The 17656-nt window shown below is 43.2% G+C and overlaps 1 protein-coding gene across 3 annotated transcripts in view; it reads right to left on the reverse strand.

Moving 5' to 3' along the window:
• Window positions 1-4234: 4234 nt before the first annotated feature.
• The window catches only part of ZFP91 (ZFP91 zinc finger protein, atypical E3 ubiquitin ligase), a 30462-nt gene continuing 17040 nt past the window's right edge, over window positions 4235-17656 (reverse strand). For all 3 annotated transcript variants that reach the window (XM_075841898.1, XM_075841897.1, XM_075841899.1), the window contains 5 exons: window positions 10375-10425; window positions 5506-5584; window positions 5280-5394; window positions 5097-5196; window positions 4235-5010 (listed from right to left, as the gene is read on the reverse strand). In XM_075841898.1, the coding sequence (XP_075698013.1) occupies window positions 4605-5010; window positions 5097-5196; window positions 5280-5394; window positions 5506-5584; window positions 10375-10425 (751 nt within the window). In that variant the 3' untranslated portion in view covers window positions 4235-4604. The remainder of the gene's footprint in view (window positions 5011-5096; window positions 5197-5279; window positions 5395-5505; window positions 5585-10374; window positions 10426-17656) is intronic.

Genomic DNA, 17656 nt, shown 5'->3' on the forward strand with positions numbered 1-17656 from the left:
AATGTTGTAGTTTTTGACAAATAAACACTGAATGTATCGGCCAAATGCCACCACTAACATAAAATACAATGTGTCACGAGTTATTACCACATCAATGGACACGTGATATTTGAAAAAAAGGGGCTGTCCACAAGGCCAAAATGGTCTGTCTCCAAGGGGTTAAAGGACCATCGTTTGTAATAATCTAGAACTTTAGAAAAACACAGGTGCAGGTAAGTCCCCTACCCCCTCCAACATGGACACATACATTATTTAAAAGTATACATTTATGAGTCCCTACAGAGAAATCTTCAGAAAAGTTGCACTGTTATCGGCCAAAAATGTTATAATGCAATTAAACTGCAAATCTAAAAATTCAAAGCTTTTCTGAAAAAAAGGTAACATGTTTTGGGGGATCAAAATGCCACCTTCATCGTGAAACAAGACATGATACCACTCTAGCACCTGTGAAGCATAATGGATTAGTATACAGAGCCTCTAACCAGTACTAATTCCTCGTTTTGACATTTTCTAACTCACTAACAATTTTTTTGCAAACTTTTTGGCTGCATATAAACTGGACGCATTCCCAAGGGGAGAGAAGTCCCACTCCAGTTGCTATGTGTGGCATTTTAGCCAATCACATGATAAGTGAGCTACCCAGGCAAAAAAAAAACTCCCGACTTTTGCCAGTTGATTTCTTCCTACGGGTCAAGTTAAAAAAAAAAAAAGTTAACCACTAGCACTACTACTCGACCCTATGTGCATGTCAATGGGTTTTCTGCAAACTTGGCTAACCCTCTATTCATTTTAATGGATAGTGACCGGGATCATGCTGAGAACAGGGACCCCTGAGGTAGGCTCACAATTTCATAGTATTATTATTTTAATTTTTAATTCACATTCCAAAAAAGTTACCAAAAAACATTTAAACCACACCTAAGGAGCTGCTTATCTTGTGGGAACCATAAGGAATGGACAGGAAAAGTCCTGCTTTTGTTTCCTATTTTTCCCCATCAGGCGCCAAAAAGAGAAACGGATATTCCCTACAGATATCAGGTTGTCAGTGGATCCTGCCAAAAATGACATATCTAATATACCTAGGTAGCTTAACCCTTTAATGACCAGGCCATTTTTCGCCTTCCAAGAGGCATAACTTTTTTATTTTTCCATCCGTATGAGGGTTTTGGTTTTTTTTGCGGGACGAGTTATCGTTTTTTCATGACACCATTTAATGTATTATATAATGTAGTAGGAAACTTTGAAAAATTATTTTGTGGGTTGGAACAAAAAAAACAAACAGCAAAGTCTCCCATTGTTTGTGTTTCGTTTTTACGGCGTTCACCCAGCAATAAAAATGACGTTAACTTTATTCTGCAGGTCAATACGATTACTGCGATACCGAATATATAGTTATTTTTATGTTTTACTACTTTTACAAAATAAAAACATTGTGTTAAAAAAAAGTTTCTCTTGTGTCTTTTTATTACATTTTTTGTGTAAGACGAGGTGAACAAACAGCAATACTGGCATTTGTATTATACAGAGTTCACCGGGCGAGTTAAATGTTATTGTTTAATAGTTCTGAATTTTACAGAAGGGCCTATACAAATTTACATTACTTTTAGAGAAAAAAAAAATATATATAGATATATATATCTTTTTTTTTAACTGTTTTTTTTACTTTTTATTAGCTCCCCCTAGCGGACTTAAACCAGTGATCATCATCTCTGATCCCAGCAGCTAGAGCAGGGCTTCAGCTGTAATATAGAGCTGACACCCGTAGCATATGGAATGGGCTCGGCCCTTGAGTCTGAAAACCTCCTTCCTTCTATGACGTACAAACACTATGGGTGGTAGTAAGGGGGTTAAAGTGAATGACCACCCTTGAAGACCATTGTTCTTATTTTATCTGAATCGGTTTAAAATTATGTGAGGATTCGTTTCTTAATATAACTTTATAGAAGTTCCTTTTTTTTTTATATAGAGCTCCAAATCTCAGCTAAGGCCATCTTTCACGTCCGAGTTGCATCCGTGCGGGTCCCGTTTTCACAGATCCCCATAGACTTGAGTCTATCGAGGGATCCGTGAAAACGGAAGAAAATACGACATGTTCTATTTTTCAACACACCCCTAGTTTTGGCTGAGTGGTGGGATTGAAAAATATGGGGGAATGCAGGATGTTTCAGTCGGGTGGCATCCTTCTTTAATAAATGCGTCTCTTGAACACAGAGGAGCGTTTCACACGCTCCGTTGAAACAATAGCCGTGTGAACAGCCCTATTGAAATACAAATGTAAATATATATATGTGTATATATATATATATATATACACACACACACACATGAGCTTTGGAGCTCTATATCCGAAAATCTAAGCACCGTTGCCTATAAAGATATATTATGAAAATAATCAGCAGAATTTTGGACCCTAAAACATGATGATGGTGGAATGTGAACTTTCATTTTAATTGGGTAGCCCCATTGGGACATTCCTAGTTTATATGCCGGCCTATTGCCAGGGAAAGGGGGAGGCGGGTATTAAGCTAGAAGACCCTCGGTGATCAGCGGATTTTAGAAATTGGGTTGTCCTCTTTAAGGCAGAAGTGTGCATAGTAAGAACCGTGGGGATATTGGACAAAGGACACATTGATTTATGTTGGTAGGTGCTTTATTAAAAGAAAACATGCACAAACCTTTGCCCGGGTTTCTTTAAGATAGCAGAATAAAACGAATGGCAAATACAAAAATTTTATAACAAAAAAACCTTTGCACCTAGCAAGTGAAAAATCAAAACTTTAATCAGACTGTTGATTCGCTTCCTAAAAGCTCACATATTAATTCACCAAACTATGGTGCTTTTTTTTTAATTGTATTCGATACAAACAGAATACAAAATAGTATGGCATCCAAGAGCCAATCAGAAAGCTCCAGCAGCCAGCTTATATCTTCAAGTAGTCAGAAAGAGGGGGGCACTTTTCTAAAAAGGAAACAACTTCAAAAAGTTTTACAACAGTTTTTGGCGCTCACGGTGCCCGGGGGTTACCTATGCGGGCGAAATGACGTTCACTTTTTTTTTTTTTTTAATATATACCTATATATTTATATATATATATTTATATATATATATATTCAGACCTGGACTTCATTTTCCTCTTGATTTTCACATGCCTGAAATTGAACTTGTAACTCACATAACGCACCCATTCGGGACACAAACATCTGACGACAGTGAAAGCAGACACACACCTCCAACTCTAAAATACCCAAACGAGTAAATCAAATCTATTTTTTTTCTTCAGTTTTTAAAAAGTGAACAGGAAGAGTAGGTATAAGTGCAAGGTTTGAATGGATGAAGAAGTTAATGAAAATGTCAAAGTGCTAGAAAAAACGGTGCCAAAAAACAAGGCGATTAACTGTGCCGAAAACCGGCAATGATCTATGTCGTAGCAATGGAACTTGATTAAACCGAAGATGAACTGAATGAATACTGTGCAATGTACAGTTTTATCCTCTTTATAAGGGTCCAATGCTTCTTAAAAGGATGAAGAATCCTTACTGGGCGACCAACTGAAACGTAAAGGGCATTTATGGATAAGTGCAAGCAAGCAGAAGGGACAGTGAATGGGATAGGACCAAAAGAACCATCTAAGGCCCCATGCACGAGAGCGTAGTGTTCCGCAAATACGTCTCTGTAGTCATCCGAATATCTGGCACGCTGTCCGCAAATACGGTCCGTAGTGCCTCCGTATTTACAGATCCGCAAAAAAGAAAGGGAGGCTACAAATGATGTCACCATCGCGTCCCAAGGTCGAAAAGGTCACATGATCGCTCAAGGTGCAGTTTTCTTGGGGAATTGCAATAGCAATGCTTCAGCAATATTGCACGCTCCCATAGACTTCTATGGGCAAGTTTGTGCCGCGATTGTAGACAAGAATAGAATATTTTGAGGATCATTTCTACGGCCCGGACACACATCCGTAAATATACGGAAAAGGTGCCCGTGGTCTAGAGAAATTAATGGGTCCGCAGATTATCCGGATAGAAGCTACGGTCGTGTGCGTGGGGCCTATGGCAATCTACCCTCTTTGAATCACTCTAAAGTGCAAAATTTCACTCGTACGAGGGATAAAAATGAACAAGTGAAAAAAAATATATACGGACAATGGGTCACAGAGTACAAAGAGACCGCAAGCAGCGCTCTAAGTAACACTAGCAGCTTTGCTTGGGGGAGGGGGGGAATAGGGTTCAATAGTGAGACATAACAGCTCTTTTTTTTTATTCTTTAAACATATTATATACAGTGAGAGTGCACAGCACAGCACCCAAAGGAGAAGGGAAGAAGGGACAGGGGATGAAAAACAAAAAAGGCGGAAACAAGCAAAGAAAAGATGGAGGGATGGCAAACCAGAGGACTGGCGATAACAAAACCGGAGAACTCGTATGATAAAAAGAATTGGTTGAGAACACCAGGGGCAAAACCTCGTGCCCGACATTAGAGTATGCAAATATTACAGGGACAGATGGAAAGCACTGAAGGGATGAGACAGCCAGCCAGCTGGGGGGGAGGGGAGGAGGGCAAGGAAACAGTCTAGGTGCTGTGAAGAGAGAGTATTCTCGTGCTCTTAGGGTCCTGCAGAGTCCGAATCCTCAATAAGAACCTCTGTTGTAGCACCCAGTCCATCTGCTGGCGGGGCAGAGCAAGCAACTAAAACCTTGGCGCCATGGGTAGAGTGAAAGGTTTGCGGGCGTACAAACTCGTCGTGCACAACTGAGGCTGTGGTAGCAGGGGTCTCCGTCACCAGCAGTTCGTTGTTGGTGGTGATGAGAGAGCCAGAGTTGGCCGCCAGGGCTTCAGCTATAAGAATCTCAGGATGGCTCTTGGCTTTGTGGGCCACAACACTGTCCTTCTTCTCGAACTTCTTCCCACAGATTCCGCAGGAGAACTGGTAGAAAGAGTCAGCGTCGTGTTTCTTCATGTGCCAGTTTAGTGAGGCTTTCTGTCTGCAGGTGAAACCGCAGAACTCACATCTACAGATGGGGACAGATGAGAAAACAGTGAACAGATGATACTACAAGTCAATGGTGAGGGACGGTTTGAGGGTTCAGACACTCACTGTAAGGGTTTTTCTCCGGTGTGGATCATTCGATGTACAGCCAGGTTGTGGGAACTCTTGAATGCTCGAGCACAGTATTCACAGATATAATCCCGCTGGTCTAGTAATAAAAGCAATGTAACAGACAGAAATACAGATTAACAGGGATGATCCCGGTAAACGAAAGAGAAATATTAGATTTACCTGTATGATGCTTTGCATGTCGCATCAGTTGCTTCTGAAGGCGGAAAAGTCTCCCGCATGAGGGATGCGGACACACATATTTTTTCTTTAAAAGGTGCTGATACTTAATGTGGTGCTGTGGAATAAAGGGAAAATACTCACTATAGGCCACGAAGCGGTATCACGCGTGATCCATTTTCTGCCATACTCCGCATATAGCGTATATTCGCCAGAGGTTTTCACTTACTTGCAGATATCTGGGGTGCGCCAATACTGTACCGCATCCCTCCATCTCACAACGCACATACTGCAGAGGGGGCTTCTTCCTAAGAAGAAAAGGAGAGAAAAAAAACAAAAAACAGAAATGAGCCATTTAGGGCTTCATTCAGACAAACGTATTAATGGTCCGTTTTTTTAGCGGCAGTCAAACGGTTGCATGTATTTCTATGTTGTTTTAACGGAATGTGTGAAGGGCCTGTGAAAAAATAGGACATGTCCTATTTTTGTCCGTTTTCGCGGATCCCTCAATAGACTCCGGTCCCGCACGGGTGCGAATTGGACGTGTGAAATGTCATTTTTTCACTGCCGATTTCGCACTGAAATCTGAGGGCTTAGTAATTTTCGAGGGATATATGTCGCTACTGTCCAGGATTACATCATATATGTAATTCAAAAGCGACACTGCACAATCTGCACCTTAGTTGTCGTTACAAACGGTGGATGGGGGGTGCTTTTTCGTTTCTGGGTTCAGGGAGGACATGATTTGTGCCTTCCCTGCATTTCAAATCGCAGGTATATCTCAAAATGCAAGGGAGACACAGCTGATGGTTCCCTGGCACACTAAGGAAATCTGGTGAGATGATTGGTTAGTATCCCTCTACAGTACTAATAGCAGCACTGTGCTTTGCTGGACGGCCCGCTCTAGATTATGTCAATGCGTAAAAAGTGGGCAACCTGCCATTAAATTCCCAGCCTCTAATTAGGATTTTCTTTGCTGCGAGGACAAAGGAGGGATTTATCCAACAAATTCTGCCAGTTTTCTGGCGTAGAAAATGAGCATTTTGCGCAGAAATTTGGCGACTTTCTTTTTTACGCTGCTTATGGCACTTCCTGAAAAGTGAGTGGCGCTTAGTTACAGGGGCGGGGCCACCCTCGGCCTGACAAATTTACTATAATTTATACCGGAAATCTACACGCTCATAGCTAACATAGATTTGACTTTTTGATGCAAGGATTGCCAGAGACGCGCTGAATTTATTATCTTACCCTGGCGCACTTTAGATTAAGACTGGCGTATTTAACGCCACTCTTTATAAATGACGCCGTAGATAAACATTTGCAGCCGTACCAGAACATATACGAAGTACAGAATCCCCATTTGGCAGCAGCGGTTTTTGGTATCATCTAGGAAGACGGTCCCCGGATGAGCGCTGAGGCGCTGCGTTGAAGGAGCCGGAAGTGTAAACACAGCGTGATCTCGCGATTGAAGCGTAGATCACGCTGTGCAGGGTAAGGGGAGAAGCTGTATGATTCTGATTGGACAGCGTCATACAGACAACAAAGACACCACCCACAGAGAAAGAGCAGCGTTACCGCCCCTTTGGCTAGTATTGCCTCATTTGCATATATAAAAAAAAGCTCATAACTTTTAAAATAAGAAAAGTTTTGGGACACAATTTTCACTAGTATTATCAGCGCGGCGATACCAATTACGTTTATTTAATTTGTTTATTTACCATGCTCTAGTGGGAAAATGATTTTTTTTTTAACCTTTTTTTTCCCCGTTAGATTGCTTGCACTATATACTTCAATTATAATGTATTGCAGTATATCGTGATTCTATTAAGCCCTGCCGAAGCACAAAGATGGTGGACCTGGGGGCCTTCATTAGGCCCCCAGGCAGCCATAGCAACCATCGCCACCCCGCGATTGCATTGCGGGCGGCGCGATGAGCTGCTAGAGTGGGTCGCCCCCTCTTTCTAACTATTTAAATGCCACGGTCGCTATTGACCGCGGCAATTAACGAGTTAAAGGAGCGGGATCGCTCTCGTTACTGTGAAGTGTCGGCAGTAACATACAGCTGACACCCGCATCGTATGGAGCGGGTTCACTCCGTGAGCCCTTTCCATACTTCCCCTACCCAGCTATGACGTAGCCATACGTCAAATGTCGGGAACGGGTTAAAGGGGTTGTCCAGTTTTGTTTTTTTTTACTTATTTGCAGAATAGGAAATCATACAGTTTTCTAAGATACATGTATTATACATTCTGCTCACATACATTATAGTACATGAGGCCCCTGTCACAGTAGAATGGTACAGTCCACTGATTAGTCCTGTGTAATGTATCCACAGGCTAACAGAATAGGACTAAACATGGCGTCAGTCATGTGACCCCCACACACACATTATGTGATCCCTAGCAGTCAGGGCTAGGCTCCGTTCACATCAGCACACAATACGTATGCATAAACTCCACTATTAGGGCCTCCGTCGTGACCATAGAAATCAATGTACACGCTATGGTGCATGTCGGACGAACAGTAAAAACAAGATGTGAACTGAGCCTTACATGACATACGTATTTTGGGGGCCACATAGAGGACACATCCATGGGCTACGTGAATAGGACTAATGGTGGAATAATAATAAACAACTACTTCACTGTCTCTATATGATGTATAAAATGGCTGCCTGTCTCTATGAGATGTTGTTAATAAAGTTGAATATAAAAAACAGCACACAGAGGAGACAGGAGAAGAATGTGAGAGCGGCTCCTCACAGACAGGACGGACGTGATGATGAGATGTCGCCGGAGGTAGAAATACTTTATAACTTCTGCTCCTCAATCATCTATTATTAACCTGTTATATACCAGGACAGTGTTACCTGAATGCCAGAGGTCACATGCTGTGGGTCACATGACTGACGCCATCTTTAGTCCATTCAGTTATCCCATGGATGGATTACTATGGACTAATCTGTGGGCTGTACCATTTTTTTTTTATTTAGACAAAGGCAACTACACGGATATAAGAAATGTATGAGAGCAGAACTTTATACGTTTATATTAGAAATCTGTATAATTTCATGAACTGTAAATAAATTAATAAAACAAATTAAAAGTGGACAACCCCTTTAAAATAGTTGAACCCCCTTATAATATATGGGGGGAGGGTGTTACATAAGTCATAAATCTCCATATGTACAAGCGGCACTGGCTAGACCTTGTGATATAAAGGCAATAATGAAAGGACCTGAAATACGCAGAATAGTATAACCGAAATAGTGTCATAGAAAAATGATACATTTAGGCCTCGTTCACCTCTGCGCCGGGGTTCCATTCATGGGTTCCGTTACACCTTTCTGTCAGGGGAACCCATGAATGGAACCATAGCTTTCCGTTTGCATTACCATTGATTTCATTGGTAATGCTTCCGTTGCAAATGGTTTCCGTTCCGTAAAGTTTCCGGTTTTTGGGGGAACCAATAGCGCAGTTTGTTCTGCCTCCCATTGATTTCAGTGGGAGGTCAGAGGCAGAACCTCTGACCTTTGTGAGAGGACAAAAGCCGCCTGGGGAAAAAAGCTCCTCTGCTTCCCATTGAAATCAATGGGGGGTGATTTTGGACATTTTGTAGGGTGGTTTCCGCGTCAAAAAAACTTGTGTGAACAAGGCTTAAGGGTCAGTTAACACAGTATTTTGGTGCCAATCTTGATGTGGAAACCGCGTCGGAATCAGTGTTAAAAAATTCCCGTAATCGCCCCCCATTGATTTCAATGGGATGCGTTTTTTTTCCCAGGCACTTTTAGTTTCCGCCTCTGACCTCCCATTGAAATCAATGGGAGGCCGAAAAAACCTGCGGTGCTCCTTTCTGAGCGTTTTCTCCACAACGTTTTTTTGTCCGCGGTCCTTGCATTAGTTCTAGTGGCCGCGGACAAAAAATGCTGTGGAGAAAAAAAGCGTAAGAACAACGCTGGCAGTTCTAAATCTACAGGAATTTTGAGGCGTATTTTTCTGCATACAAAAAAGCAGTGTGAACAGGGCCTTAGGGTGAGGTAACCAGTAATATCATAGGTCCTAGAGCTTCAGGTGATAAACAGGGGGATGTAAGGGGTCATGCACACGACCGTAGTTTTGCGGCCGTATACTATCCGCAATTGCAATTGGTTTCAAAGCCCGGACCGCAAAAAATGACGTCATTATACGGTCCGCATTTGCGGTCTGGGCTCATTGAAGTCATCGCACATCTTGTTAGTGCACAGTCCATGATTGCGGACGGCCCGCAGATGACACTGCGGCCTATCCGAGCCGTAATCGCGGAGTGTATACACAGCCAGAGCCGTGTGCAGGAGGCCTAAGGAGTGAATATGCCATCAAGTGCGTCAATCATGAGCAAATTGGATAATAGAGACACGAGGAGCCGACCAACATTGGTAGGTTCAGAAGAGCTGATCAGACGGCAGTCCGGCAAGTGACCCGGAGATGGAAACGTTTTTTTGTTTTTTTTGCAGCGCTCATGAAAAGCTAGTCAAATGAATTCCACATCTTGAGTGTTACACATATAGCGCCGACATATCCCGTAGCACTGTACAAAGATCATCAATGGGGCTCACAATCTAATTTCCATGTCTCATGTAAACAAATTGCAGAGGGGGCCAATTAAACGACGCCTTTTTTTGTTTTTCGGAATGTGGCGGGAAACTGAAGTATCCGGAGGAAACCCACCCTAACACAGCGAGAACATACAGGCTCCATGTAGAGCTCGTCCTTAGTTGGATTACAGTGCTGCCGGGTAACAATGCTGGCCACTGAGCCACCACTTATTATTTCACAGGGGTTGTCCAGGCACGAATAAATGATGACCTATCTACAGGATACAGCCATAGCAGCTGATCAGTGCACGGTCCGGGTGTTGGGACCCCCACCGATCATATACTGATAACTTATCGGGTCGATAGGTCATTAGTTGTCCGAGCCTGGACAAGCCCTTTAACGAATTTGTGAATAATTTGTATGAACACGCACAATTCTTCACGCCAGAAAATAATAGAAACATTTTTGGGAACTACCTGGGGGTAGTCAGAGCCCAGACCCCTTTAATGCCAGCACGTACTCACCGTCTTTTTGGTAGTCTTGGACTTTTGTCATCTTTGCGCCGACGGCCTCTCCTTTAAAATGAGAGAAGAAAAAAAATGGTTTGGAAAAACCTAATAACATAACGAAGATCAAATGAGAACAGTGCAAAGTTCAAAAGGTGAAAGGGCAACCGATCCAGATACTGTTTTATTTTTATTTTTTTCCAAAACTGCAAAAAAAATGTAAATTAATATGGAACAAGATTTGAGGTAAACAAGGATCTTTTCTTAAAGAGAATTTGCATATATTTCGATTTAACCCCTTAACGACCGCCAATACGCCTTTTCACGGCGCTGTGACATAAGCCCGGCACGGGTGTCCTGTGCCGGCTAGAGCGGGTGTCGTGCGGCCTGAAGACAGCCGGGCACCTGAACTAATGGGTGGGATCGATTTCAACATCGACCTTTACCCGTTTAACCCCTTTGATGCTGCGCTCAATGGCGAGAGCCGCATCCAAGTGGTTTTGGACAGAGGGTGCTCCGTCTCTCACCCCATCGGCACCCTGCAATCGCAGGGTGCCAATGGCTTCTATGAAAGCCGGGGGCCTAACAAAGTCCTCCAGGTCTGCCTGTAGTGGATGCCTGCTAAGCCATGGCTGAGGCATGACCTAGCAGGTGCCTGTCAGTTTTACACTGACAGGCAATAATACGCTGCAATACAGAAGTTTTGCAGTGTATTATAAAAGCGATCAGAAGATCGCAAAGTGAAGTCCGCCAGTGGGACTAAAAATAAAGTTATCAAAAAGTTTAATAAAGTTAATAATAAAAAAATTCAAAACCCACTTTTTCCCTTTTATAATACTTTAACATGAAAAAAACTAAATTTAAAAAAAAACAAACATTACACATATTTGGTATTGCCGCGTCCGTAACGACCCCACCTATGAAGCGATTACGTTATTTAACCCGCACGGTGAACGCCGTAAAAAATAAAATAAAAAGCAATGCTAGAATTGCTGTTATCTGTTCATCCTGCCTTCAAAAAAGTGTGATAAAAAGTGATCAAAAAGTCGAATGTATTCCAAAATGGTACCAAAAAAAACTAGAAGTCGTCTCGCAAAAAAAAGTCCTCATACAGCTGCATCAGCGTAAAAATAAAAAAATGATGGCTCTTAAAACACGGCGACACAAAAACAAATAATTTTGAAAAAAGAGTGTTTTTACTCTGTAAAAGTAGTAAAACATATAAATTTGGTATCGCCACAATCGTAATGACCCACTGAATAAAGTTATGTTATTTATACCACACGGTAAACGGCGTAAATCTAAGATGCAAGAAAGAGTGGCAAAATGTATGGTTTTTTTTCCATTACCCCTGCAAAAAAGTTAATAAAAGTTAATCAATAAATTATACGTACCCCAAAATGGTGCTACCAAAAAATACAACTTGTTCCGCAAAAAACAAGACCTTATACAGCGAAGTGGACGCAAAAAGTAAAAAAAGTTATAGCTCTTGGAATGCGACGATGGAAAAACGCAAAAAAATAGCCTGGTCATTAAGGCCTAAAATAGGCTGGTCACTAAGGGGTTAATTAATTAAATATGTTGAAGAGAAATAATAAGATTATTATTTTTTTTTAATTTAACATTGAGAGTGACCCTATCCCAGTTTACACTGTAAGGGTTCGTCCACACGTAACGGAATTGATGCAAATCTTCCGTCCGGAATTGCGTACGGAAAATACGCAGCGAAATACAGTAGCAGCAAAGTGGGTGAGATTTAACAAATGTCATCTACACGCTGTGAAAAAATTTAGTCCGGAAATTTACCTGCGGCGCGTCATTTTATTTCCCCAGCATGTCAATTATTGCTACGGAAAGTGGACGGATTTCCTGCGTTTTTCTGATGTACTGCGGAATTTGCAGCGGAATTTCTTACAGGGGTTGAAAATGACATGACAGGAAATAGAAATATCACCACCAGACAGTCCTTGAAAAAAACGCACTAAAAATCAGCATTATTTTCACGCAGTAAAAAAACGCATGAAATGGTGCGGATTGTCTGCTAGTTGATGCGGAAATGCTGCGGAAATTTTCTGCAGCAAATCCGTTGCACGTGGACAAACCCTTTCACATTTAACATAAATACTGCAGATTTTCGGCAACTAATTTAATTGCGGAAATTTCCGCAGCATAATACAGTAGCAGCAGGAAGGAGGGGATTTGTACAAATCTCATCCACATGCTGCGTAAATAATAAGCGGAAAAAACGCTCAGAAATTGAATTTTTTTTTAATCCGCAGCATAAATTTAATCTCAGTTTTTTTTGTTGTGGGTTTTTCCCATTAAATTCATTGGGGAGATAAAACCCGCAACAAATATTCCGCCAAAAAAACTGCATGACAATTTGCACCCTGCGGGTTCCAGGACCGATGTGTGTTTTTATGCAGAGTATCCGCCTGGCGTGAACATGGCCTAAAGGTGTCAGCTGCAGAAAACAGGAAGCGCCAGCCAATTCTGCGGCTAGTTTGAAAACCAAAATATTTCAGGAATTTTTTTTATATGGATAGGGTCACTTAAAAAAAGCCACCAAGAGAGGACAACCTCTTGCCGACCGAGGGTCAAAGGTTATGCCCAGAAAGGTAAGGGCATCGGAAGGGGACAGGCAGGACTTGGAGCAATTATTGATCCAACTGGGGTCAATGTATCCAAGGTGATCCGGAGAGGAACTACGTTGTCCTGGCTAGACTAAGACTTTACTAGAATGTTGTTCAAGTAGGGTGACTAAAACTCCCCTGGCTGGAAGAAGTGCCATCACCCCTGAGAGAATTTTGGTGAGGACCCGATGGGCTGTTGCCAGGTTGAACATGAGCGCGCCACAAATTAGTAATGGTGAGGGGGACCAAGGAGGACAGGTGGGATTGGCAAATATGGACGTAAGGTTCGCATCCGTTATGTCCACAGAACAAAGAACTCCCCCTGGTCCATAGAAGCAATGACGGAATGGAGAGACTTTATGTGAAAGTTACAAACTCTGACAAGCGTTCAGTCGTTTGAGATCCAAAATGGGGCGAACTGACCTGTCCTTTTTTGGTACAAAAAGGAAATTGTGAGTAGAAACCTTAGAATCTCTGGTCTGCTAGCACAGGGATCATGACCACTTGATGTAGCAGAGAATCTATTGTCTAAAAAAAACGTAGTCGCTCTGGTGGACTAGAAGAAACATTCGGGAGTAAGGCTGGTTAACTATTTTCTATCCTGAGGATACCACCTCCTGAATCAAGTGTACGAGATTTGTGAGAGTCAGATGTCCCCTGAAGAGCAGAGGCCTCACCCCCACCTGATCTTTTCAGTACAGATTTTGGTAGCCTGAGAAGTGGGCACCAGGGAGGAATTTGTATGAAAGTAGGTCTGTTCTTGGAGTCCTGATGGGACTGTTGCCAGATGGACAAGGGATTGGTAAACCTACAAAAGGTCGAAAAAAACAATGAGTACTTGACTTCTTAGAAGTAGTATGACGGACCTTATTCTGGGGTAGGCCAGCCATTCAACATCAAGAGAGGCCAGCGGATGTCATGAACAGCGGCAGTCATGTGACTAATCCCAGAAGAGCAGTTAGAGAGGGGATTCACACACTTGGACACTGCCAGGTGACCCAGCCTGCAAAGCAGGAACACAGACTAGTACCAATAGCCAAGACAGTACTGTGGAAAAACCAGTGAAAGCCGCGGGCGAAGTAGAGAAAGCCAGCGGAGAGGATCACCCTGTGGATGCCCCTGGCACTAGTCTCAGCCAGTCATCATGGCGGGGCGCACGCACGGCATAGCCACCAAAGTGCAGTAGGCGCGGCAAATCGGGACGGTGGGCATAGCGAATCGGGGCAGTGGGCGGGTTAGTTGCCTTACTCACCCCTCTGCTCCAATATGCTCTCAGTAACGTGCAGACCAGCAGGTGCACCCCCATAGTGAGAAACTTTCAGGTGAGGCGGAACACTGGTGGGGAGCAGTAGAAAAGAGGTGCCCCTTAGACTGGTGGGTGACAGGGGAGCTTGCCCTCTTGTCTTCATTGGCCCGGGGTATAATGGCGCTGTGGAGTTGATACTATGTGCCGTCCACAGAAAGGAAAAGCAGGGGGCAGTGTCATCCTTGTTTACCACCTACAGTGGAAAAAAACCTGGCAACCTGCTGAACCAGAAGGAGCGTCTGCCTCCTACAGACACTAAGGTAAGCCCCCATTCACTTCACGTTTTGGCCTTCCATCGGAGGTATACATCGGGAAGACTTTCGACGTACACCCCCGACGAAAGGCCAAAACATACACTGTATGACATACAGTGGGATATGTCGCCTGTGAACTGTCCCTGGGAAAACTCCTGAAGTCACTATCCATATATGGACAGTGACATCAGGAGCTTTGCAAAGCCGGAGTCCCCGGCCAGAACATCGGCAACGCTCTGGCCGTGGATTCCGGCTCTGGAGAAGCCGCTGACATCACTGCCCATATATGGACAGTGATGTCGGGAGCTCCCCGAGGTATACCTTTAAAATATACCTCTGACGGATGCCATACAGTTGCATCCGTCACACATAAGCTCCAATGTTAAAAATGTATACTGTGCAAAGTTTTTTTTGTGGGATCCCTCAGGATGGAAAAGTGTAGTCTACCACGCTATTCCATCCATCAAAAAAATGGTATACCGACGTATACCAGCCCGACACAGAACAAAAGGATAATGGAGCCCTATGAACACGTTTATCGTGTACGTCAGGAGCTTTACCAACGTACACGATAAACATAAGGAAATATCGTGATGTGAATGGTGCCTTAGACTGAATTAAGTGTCTGTAGGCAGGGTATATCCTGTAGACGGGGTAACCACTTTTTTTTAATTCTTAGTGCCAAGCCTCCTAGTGGCAACAGCATATACCCATGGTCTGTGTCCCCCGATGAAGGAGAAAGTTATGTGCTATTAATGTTCTTCAGTGTTGCCTTTTTTTTATCGTCACACCTGTCACCAAACCTTTACATTTTTACAAAGTGGGCATAGCAAACCGGGGGCTGGGGGGAACATGCAAAGAGAAAAGAAAAAACAGGGGGCTATAGGAAAAACAAGAGGTAGGGGAGCGGTCTGCAGCACTTACACCAGGTAAGAGAATCCGACTAGCAACTGCAACATTTCGCACACTACATAGAAGTGACCTAACAAAACAACTATCCAGTTTGAGACACATTTATATGGTTTTATCAGTATTGATTTTTTTATTTTATGGTCATATAGTTTAATTAGAAATGGACAGATATTTTCGCCTCCATACTCCTAGACTTCACTACTAACAAAATCGATGGCAGCAGGAAAGTGAAAACTTCGACAACCGTTGGTCCAAAAAAAAAGTTTGGTTATTGAGAGCACCCATTGTCTGAGCTATAGAGTCGAGTGCAATTTTTCCTTAAAGCTTCCCACAAGGGTTTACATACTACAGTATTAGGTGCTTGTCACCTTTCTTTTTATTAAAAGGATTTTCCCATCTTAGACATTTATGGCATATCCACAGGATATGCCATAAATGTCTGATAGCTCTGGGACCCGCACCTATGTCGAGAACGTGGATCTCCCAACCCCCGTTTCGCTGGGTGTGGCGGCTGCTGCCCGCAGAGTCCTGGTGGGGGCTGGTGGAGAGAGGGATGCGCATGTGTGCTGCCCTCCCCATTCTGTTTGTTGGGAGTTATGGAAACAGCTCATCTGTCTCTGGAAGGGAAAAAAAAAAAGAGCAGCGCGTGCGACCCTGTCTCTACTAGTCCCTGTCTGGATTCTGTGGTCAGCGGCCGTTGCACCAGGCGAAACGGGGGTCTTCAGATCCTCGTTCTCTATATAGGTGCGGGTCCCAGGGCTATCAGACATTTATGGCATACCCTGTGGATATGCCATAAATGTCTAAGATGGGATATGAACCATCCATACCAAGACATTTCTGCCCACAGATTAAGGTGAACTCACCAATGACCAACTAAATATTCATCTGACGGATCATTTGCGCAATCAACCAACCTACATTCCCACGATCTATGATCACTGCTCCATTAGGACACAGCTCTGGTAGTTTGAAATCCGTCTCATGTCTTATCCGAGGCTCAGGCCGCTTTTGCCGTGTCCCTCTCACATGTTCTGCTTCTTCAAATTGACTGCGTATTTCTGTCCCAGCAAAGGATAGAATTATTATAAACTACAGGCTAAGGCCTCATGCACACGACCGTAGAATTTATCCATTTTTGCGGACCGTAATTACGGACCCGTTCACTTCTATTGACCATGGACACCTTCCCGTATATTTGCGGGAAGGTGTCCGGCCCGTAGAAAGCCTCTGCAAAATATAGGACATGTCATATCTTTTGCTTTTTACGGACCGTGCTCCCATACTGTATATGAGAGCAAGGGCTGAAAATGCAGGTGGCTGTCTGCGGTTGCGCCGTTATTGCGGATGGTGATTATGCCCATGGCCGCGTGCATGGGGCCTAAAACTAAACGAACACAGAGAAAATACAAGTAGCTGCTCCATATATATTAAGTGAATAAGTCGGGATCCTGGAGTCTCTGTTGTAACTACCCAGTCCGCTTAGCACCAAACGCTTCACTTACGACCGCCGTGAAATCACAACCATTACTGCTTCAAGAAAACGATATACAGAAGAATATCGACATTCCCATCTTGAGTCAATACAAGCCCAGATTTCCGTACTGACTTGAGCAATTTATCACTAACTTGTTTATAAGCAGCGTCATTCCAAAAAGTTAAACGAAAGAGACAGTAAGACCAAAAGAGCACAAATTCTAAAATAAGCTGTTGATGTTGAATAATTGTGTGTAAATATTCCGGGGGGGTTCTCAAGAACTGGAGATAAGCGAGGTAAAGTAGTGACAGGCAACCAGACATCTCTCTGGACTTCTGGTCAGTATCACAATAGGAAAACAGTACAGTAAGGGTCTTACACCGGCCCATTTTAACCATAAGAACGAGCGTCGATCAATGAGACAGCTCTATGTATCCTATAAGTTGTATCGTTCGTTCTCTCACAGCCCATTCCGTCAGTTCAGTTGAGCTGACGGCTTGGTTGAGAGTGGGTCCTGCGTGTCTCTGACACACAGGATCAACTTAATATCGATCACATCTAAGGGTCCCCTTACACGGGCAGTGTTAATCTTTTGCTCCTATAACAAGGAGCTATGTATGGGGACGAGCGTCATTACTATGATGCAATTCACCGAAAAATGAAACATACTAATATACAAAAAAAACACAAAAACAGACCATACTTACTAAACGGGTAG

The sequence above is a fragment of the Rhinoderma darwinii genome, chromosome 11, assembly GCF_050947455.1.
Source record: "Rhinoderma darwinii isolate aRhiDar2 chromosome 11, aRhiDar2.hap1, whole genome shotgun sequence".
NCBI lineage: Eukaryota > Metazoa > Chordata > Amphibia > Anura > Rhinodermatidae > Rhinoderma > Rhinoderma darwinii.